Raw genomic sequence first — 7,500 nt, forward strand, 5'->3', positions numbered from 1 at the left:
CATCTCTCTTTCCCTCTCTTCTTCTCTCTCTTCCCCTCTCTTCATCTCTCTCTTTCCCTCTCTTCATCTCTCTTCATCCCTCTCTTCATCTCTCAAGAACTCCCCAATTTTCGCTCCTATTTTCCTCTCCTCTTCTGTACTCCTCCCCCCATCGTCTCCTCTCCGCTCCTCTCACTCTTAATCCATCCGTGTGTGTGTGTGTGTGTGTGCGTGTGTGTGTTTCCCCCCCCCCTCTCTCTTTATGTATTTTCTTCTTCTTACCTCTGTGGTGGGAGTGGTGCACGTGCTGCCTCGTGTTTAATTATTGAGAGTGTCGTGTGCGGGGAGAGCGAGGCTTGCGTAGATCCACCGCCACAGCAATCCCATTGCGACGCATCCCCAGAGATGCATTCGCGGTTTGGCCGTGATTATGGGTCTGTGTGTCTCAGTGGGTTAGATGGGGGGGGGGGGGGGTTAACTAGTGCAGTGGGCGGGCAGGAGGTGTTTGGGGGGTGGGGGGGCACTGCTGGGACCGGACTGGTTGTTGCCGTTCCCAGCCTCTCCCAGTATGAATCTGGATGAGTATGAATGTTGATTCTGGTGGTCTTACATAGGAGGCTTGCCAGCAGGAGGCTTAGGTGCACGTGGCCAAGTGCTGTCGTTATACAGCGGGCTGTACTTTCTCCTGATGTAGTACGGGCCGCTGATCAAATAAACTCTGTGTTTTCTTGGTTCTTCTCACTCTGTTATCACGGTTGTTTAGTAAAGCCTCACGCCAGGCACGAAACCAATTTATTTTCCATTAGCTGTCAAAGCCAAATACACAGAAGAAAAACAGTTGTCAAGAATGCAGCCGTCATTGTATGATTACAGAAAACGAATCATTTTTTCTTTGGACAAATCCAGTCTGTGCACGGTGCAAAATACATTACAGATAAAACCTACCCACACTGTGAAGCATTTATGTGTATTCTATGTTCATATTTACCATTCAAGCGTTCAAGTATTATTCCAAAAACGTGCAGAGATCGAAAACGAATGTCATCAATCACTATCTAGTCTTATAGTTTGTGAAGCAGCCTGGTAGAGTGTAACGGCATCTAAACGGACTTTACTTCACAAGACGGTTCCAAAAGAATCAGTTTCACAATAACATTGTCAGTAAACAAACAAACAAACAAACAAACCAGCAAACAAACAAACGTACACTCTGCACACCCAAGTGTTGTGTGCGTATAGACGGCTGAATTTCATGGTCTGGTTTGCATCTGGTTTCTGTGCACAGCATCAATAGCATTGAAGTGGGACAAGGGCATGATTAAGGAGGGAACATAAAGAGCAGTTCTATTTTCACAAGGACAAAACCAGTGGATGCAGCAGTCCTCCTATCCCCAGTCCCCCCCCCCCCCCCCCACCTCGCTTTTCTCTTTCTCCCACTCCCCCTATTCCTTCTCTCTAATCTCGTTTCTCCCACACCGATGGCTGCTGTGGGCTCATATTGGTTTGCCTCTGTGCGCGAGCAGGTCTTCTACGGGGGCATAGAAGTCATTCGCTTCTTCTGGATTGTCACCCAGGAGACCCGTCTCTGACTGATTCCAGTGCCTTGCCCTCCCCCTCTCAAGCTGCTCCACACATGTGCCTGTGATTGGTGGTCCCGTGTGTGTGTGGTGTGTGTGTGTTTTCGGTGTGTGTGTGAGTGTGAGTGTGTGTGTGTGTGTGTGTGTGTGAGTGTGTGTGTGTGTGTTTGTGTGTGATGGTGTGTGTGTGATGGTGTGAGTGTGATGGTGTGTGTGAGTGTGTGTGTGTGTTTTCGGTGTGTGTGTGTGTGTGAGTGTGTGTGTGTGTGTGTGTGTTTGTGTGTGATGGTGTGTGTGTAATGGTGTGAGTGTGAGTGTGAGTGTGAGTGTGAGTGTGAGTGTGTGTGTGTGTGTGTGTGTGTGTGTGTGTGTGTGATGGTGTGTGTGTGATGGTGAGTGTGAGTGTGTGTGTGAGTGTGTGTGTGTGTGTGTGTGTGTGTGTGTGTGTATGGATGCATATAAAACTGTTAGCTTGCTGTGACAAATCACTGGGAAATCAGTGTTGCTGCTTCCAATCGCATTGTCCATTATTCATTTCAAAGCCCTGAATGTCTGTGCTTTGGGAAATCCCACAGCCCATTTCGTGGCACAACGCAGGTATGAAATGGATCAATCCATCAGTATGTTAGGGAAACAGGGGAGCGAGGGGGAGAAAGGGAAGGAGTCCTTGGGGAAATGTGGCGTGGTAGATGCTCTCATGATGATGTATCTGAACCTGCTGATCCCCGGTCCTGTTCTTCTCATTCTGCAGAGCAGCTCGAGCGTTTGGAGAATACCTCTCCCAGAACAACCCAGAGAGCCGCAACGGATCAGGTGAATGGGAGCAGAGCACGGGGCACCACTGTGTGTTAGTGAGGCACGAGCGGTCCTGTTCTATCGGAGTGTTTTTACCAGCTCAGGGGTGGATATCGGACCCATACACACTGTGGATTGGTTTACATTTTGATAAAGTTGCCTGCTGCCTAGTGCTCCTCTAAGAGTTGACAGTTTGTAAATCAGATGATGCTGACAAGACCAATCAGTTTAAAGCCATATAAATAGCCTCTATAGCCATCTGTAAAGCCATCAATATAGCCTCTATAGCCATATGTAAAGCTTTATATATCGCCTCTATAGCCATATGTAAAGCCATCAATATAGCCTCTGTAGCCATATGTAAAGCCATATATATATAGCCTCTATAGCCATATGTAAAGCCATATATATATAGCCTCTATAGCCATATGTAAAGCCATATATAGCCTCTGTAGCCATATGTAAAGCCATATATATATAGCCTCTATAGCCATATGTAAAGCCATATATATATAGCCTCTATAGCCATATGTAAAGCCATATATAGCCTCTGTAGCCATATGTAAAGCCCTATGTATATATAGCCTCTATAGCCATATGTTAAGCTATATATATAGCCTCTATAGCCATATGTAAAGCCATATATATAGCCTCTGTAGCCATATGTAAAGCCCTATATATATAGCCTCTATAGCCATATGTTAAGCTATATATATAGCCTCTATAGCCATATGTAAAGCTATATATATAGCCTCTATAGCCATATGTAAAGCCATATATATATATAGCCTCTATAGCCATATGTAAAGCCCTATATATATATAGCCTCTATAGCCATATGTAAAGCCATATATATATATAGCCTCTATAGCCATATGTAAAGCCCTATATATATATAGCCTCTATAGCCATATGTAAAGCCATACATATAGCCTCTATAGCCATATGTAAAGCCATATATATAGCCTCTATAGCCATATGTTAAGCTATATATATAGCCTCTATAGCCATATGTTAAAGCCATATATATAGCCTCTGTAGCCATATGTAAAGCCATATATATAGCCTCTGTAGCCATATGTAAAGCCATATATATAGCCTCTATAGCCATATGTAAAGCCCTATATATATATAGCCTCTATAGCCATATGTAAAGCCATATATATAGCCTCTATAGCCATATGTAAAGCCCTATATATATATAGCCTCTATAGCCATATGTAAAGCCATATATATAGCCTCTATAGCCATATGTAAAGCCCTATATATATAGCCTCTATAGCCATATGTAAAGCCATAAATATAGCCTCTATAGCCATATGTAAAGCCATATATATATAGCCTCTATAGCCATATGTAAAGCCATATATATAGCCTCTGTAGCCATATGTAAAGCCCTATATATAAATAGCCTCTATAGCCATATGTAAAGCTATATATATAGCCTCTATAGCCATATGTAAAGCCATATATATATATAGCCTCTATAGCCATATGTAAAGCCCTATATATATATAGCCTCTATAGCCATATGTAAAGCCATATATATATATAGCCTCTATAGCCATATGTAAAGCCCTATATATATATAGCCTCTATAGCCATATGTAAAGCCCTATATATATAGCCTCTATAGCCATATGTAAAGCCATAAATATAGCCTCTATAGCCATATGTAAAGCCATATATATAGCCTCTATAGCCATATGTTAAGCTATATATATAGCCTCTATAGCCATATGTAAAGCTATATATATAGCCTCTATAGCCATATGTAAAGCCATATATATATATAGCCTCTATAGCCATATGTAAAGCCCTATATATATATAGCCTCTACAGCCATATGTAAAGCCATATATATATATAGCCTCTATAGCCATATGTAAAGCCATACATATAGCCTCTATAGCCATATGTAAAGCCATATATATAGCCTCTATAGCCATATGTTAAGCTATATATATAGCCTCTATAGCCATATGTAAAGCCATATATATAGCCTCTGTAGCCATATGTAAAGCCATATATATCGCCTCTGTAGCCATATGTAAAGCCATAAATATAGCCTCTATAGCCATATGTAAAGCCATATATATCGCCTCTGTAGCCATATGTAAAGCCATACATATAGCCTCTGTCTGTAACTCTTGTTATCTCTGCTCCTTTAACTTCACACCTCCTCTGTCTCTCTGTTCTCCGGTTATCTCTGCTCCTTTAACTCCTCTGTCTCTGTTCTATTGTTGTCTGTGCTCCCCTCAACTACACGCCTCCTCTGTCTCTCTGTTCTCCGGTTATCTCTGCTCCTTTAACTCCTCTGTCTCTGTTCTCTTGCTATCTCTGCTCCTTTAACTCCACACCTCCTCTGTCTCTCTGTTGTCTCTGCTCCTTTAACTCCTCTGTCTCTGTTCTATTGTTGTCTGTGCTTCTTCAACTCCACACCTCCTCTGTCTCTCTGTTGTCTCTGCTCCTTTAACTTCACGACTCTTTTGTCTCTCTGTTCTCTTGTTATCTCTGCTCCTTTAACTCCTCAACTCCTATGTTGTCTTCTTGTCTGTGCTCCTTTAACTCGGTGACTCCTCTTCCACTCTCATTTATTAGAGGGCTTTATTGGCTCCTTGATGTTAGCTCTACTGCCAAGGTGTTGACCTCAGAAGACAATATTGCTATACTTTCCAACTCTCTCTCTCTCTCTCCCTCTCTCCCTCTCTCCCTCTCTCCCTCTCTCTCTCTCTCCCTCTCTCTCTCCCTCTCTTTCTCTCCCCCCCTCTCTCTCCCTCTCTCTCCCTCTCCCTCTCCCTCTCCTCCCTCCTTCCCCTCCATTCTTCCTTTCCTCAGCTCACCTGCTGTCTGATACTTACATCAGCCAGGACACAGACTCACCAGACATAAGCCGCCTGCAAAATAACACCCTTCACCCGTACCCTCCCCCCGCCAAGCCCAGCCAAGCCCAGCCCAACCACCTGGCTCTGCCCAACACCACCACCACCACCACCACCACCAGCGGCAGCAGCAGCACCACCTGCTCGTCCTCCAAGCGCCGCCTGTCGGTGGAGCGCAGCCTGTCCTGCGAGAGCGACTCCCAGCCGTCCCAGCAGCCCAGGGGGAAGAGCGGAGGGGCGGAGGTCTCGCTCAAGCCGGCGCGCGTCTACACCATCACCCGCGAGGGCGGCATGCTGGGGGGGCGCAGCAGCGAGGAGAGCCTGGAGCTGGAGATGCTGAAGGTAGCCGCCGCGGGGGAGCCGTCGCAGACGTGCCTCCAGACGCAACCGCAGCCGGCGCTCGCCCAGGAGGCGCCGCGCAACCGCGGCGGCGGCGGACATCACCGTGGCAACCACAACCACGGCCTCCAGGCCCAGGGCCAGCCCCTGCAGGGCTCGAGGAGCGCCCACAACATCCGGGAGTGGAGCGTGCGTAGGGGGGGCTCGCACGAGGACTGCAGCCCGGACTGCGTGACGGCGTGCGTCCGGCCGCCGTGCCGCAGCCAGCGCTCGCTGGATCTGGACACCTCGCCCCGAGACGGCAGCCGACACCGCAAGAAGCTGGAGAGAGGCTACAGCGAGGACCACACCTGCAGGGAGGACAGAGGTGAGAAGGGGAGAGAGAAGGGGAGAAGGGGAAAAAAGAGGAGGGGAGAAGATGAGAGAGAGAAGGGGAGAATGGGAGAAAGAGGAGGTGAGAAGGGGAGAGAGAGAAGGGGAGAAGGGGAAAAAGAGGAGGTGAGAAGGGGAGAAAGAGGAGGTGAGAAGGGGAGATAGAGAAGGGGAGAAGGGGAGAAAGAGGAGGTTAGAAGAGGAGAGAGAGAAGGGGAGAAGGGGAGAAAGAGGAGGTGAGAAGATGAGAGAGAGAAGGGGAGAATGGGAGAAAGAGGAGGTGAGAAGGGGAGAGAGAGAAGGGGAGAAGGGGAAAAAGAGGAGGTTAGAAGAGGAGAGAGAGAAGGGGAGAAGGGGAGAAAGAGGAGGTGAGAAGAGGAGAGAGTGAAGGGGAGAAAGAGGAGGTGAGAAGGGGAGAAAGAGGAGGTGAGAAGGGGAGAAAGAGGAAATCACATCCTTATCTCTTGAGACTTTCAACCATCAGCTGAACTTTCCAGTTCACGGATGGTGAAAATAAGTGTAAAATTTAGTAAAACTTCTCACTTTACACAATTCACATTCCATTCAAATACTGTATGTACAAAGACGATGTCACACAGCAAGCCTATATAGGTATCTCATTAAGCTAAAACATTAGGTGTGGCAACTTTACAATGTCAGACTTAAGAGAAGAAGGACAAAGTCCTGTGATGCACATACTATTTGATGCCTAAGAGAGCGGGATAGCAAAGAAATACATACAAACTGACACAAAAAACAGACAATCATTAAGATAGCATAACATTAGTAAATGATCCTAAAAGGCAAATGCTGTAATGAATAATAATAATATATACATCCTATTTTTCTCTGCTGTGTAACTCCTCCATTAGCATATTGCCCCTGCACTCCTCTTTTTATGGATGCATCTCTCAGTCAGTGGAAAAAAAGACGTGCTTAATGAAATGTACCTTTTTGGTTTCCTGTGATTTCAGAGGACAGCACAAACAACTGGTTCCCAAAAGAGAACATGTTCAGTTTCCAGACGGCCTCCACTACGATGCAGGCGTGAGTATGGAGAGGGCCTAGAACATTCTAGAACATTCTCATATGCTGTCATATATCTATACATCCATATCCTTATATGTCTAGAACAGGAAGACGTACGGCCTTAACCTGATGACACTATCTGCTTCAGGAGTAGAAGTTCGTTTGGGTGGCTGGGGGCGTGGGTCGGGTGGGGGGGTGGGGGTACGTGGGTGCGGGGGGGGGGGTGTGGGGTTGTGTCACGACCTGCGTTCATGAGTGCTAAGTGTTGAGGGGCTGTAGCGGGTCCCACTTGTGAAGTGAAGGGCTGCTCCATTGTCTTCAGTGCTCTCCTGGCAGCCTGGACTTCTGACTGCTTAATTATCACTTGCCTCATGTCAGGTAGCAATTATACAACCCCGCACTGCGCTGGCCTGCTCCTCCTCCTTCTCCTCCTCCTCCTCCTCCTTCTCCTCATGCTGGGAGTCTCGCATAGTCTTGCTGTCTTCCTCTCTCCAATCATCCTTCTCCTTCTTTTTTCCTCTCTCTCT

The 7,500-nt window shown here is 46.5% G+C and overlaps 1 protein-coding gene across 1 annotated transcript in view; it reads left to right on the forward strand.

The window, feature by feature from the left end:
* Positions 1-7,500, forward strand: part of nsmfb (NMDA receptor synaptonuclear signaling and neuronal migration factor b) — a gene marked incomplete at both ends in the record, with an annotated part of 37,792 nt that overhangs the window by 8,012 nt on the left and 22,280 nt on the right. The window contains 3 exons of the mRNA XM_080852970.1: positions 2,308-2,369; positions 5,190-5,939; positions 6,919-6,991. Of these exons, the coding sequence (XP_080709096.1) occupies positions 2,308-2,369; positions 5,190-5,939; positions 6,919-6,991 (885 nt within the window). The remainder of the gene's footprint in view (positions 1-2,307; positions 2,370-5,189; positions 5,940-6,918; positions 6,992-7,500) is intronic.

The sequence above is a fragment of the Sprattus sprattus genome (genome assembly GCF_963457725.1).
Source record: "Sprattus sprattus genome assembly, chromosome: 15".
Taxonomy (NCBI): Eukaryota; Metazoa; Chordata; class Actinopteri; order Clupeiformes; family Clupeidae; genus Sprattus; species Sprattus sprattus.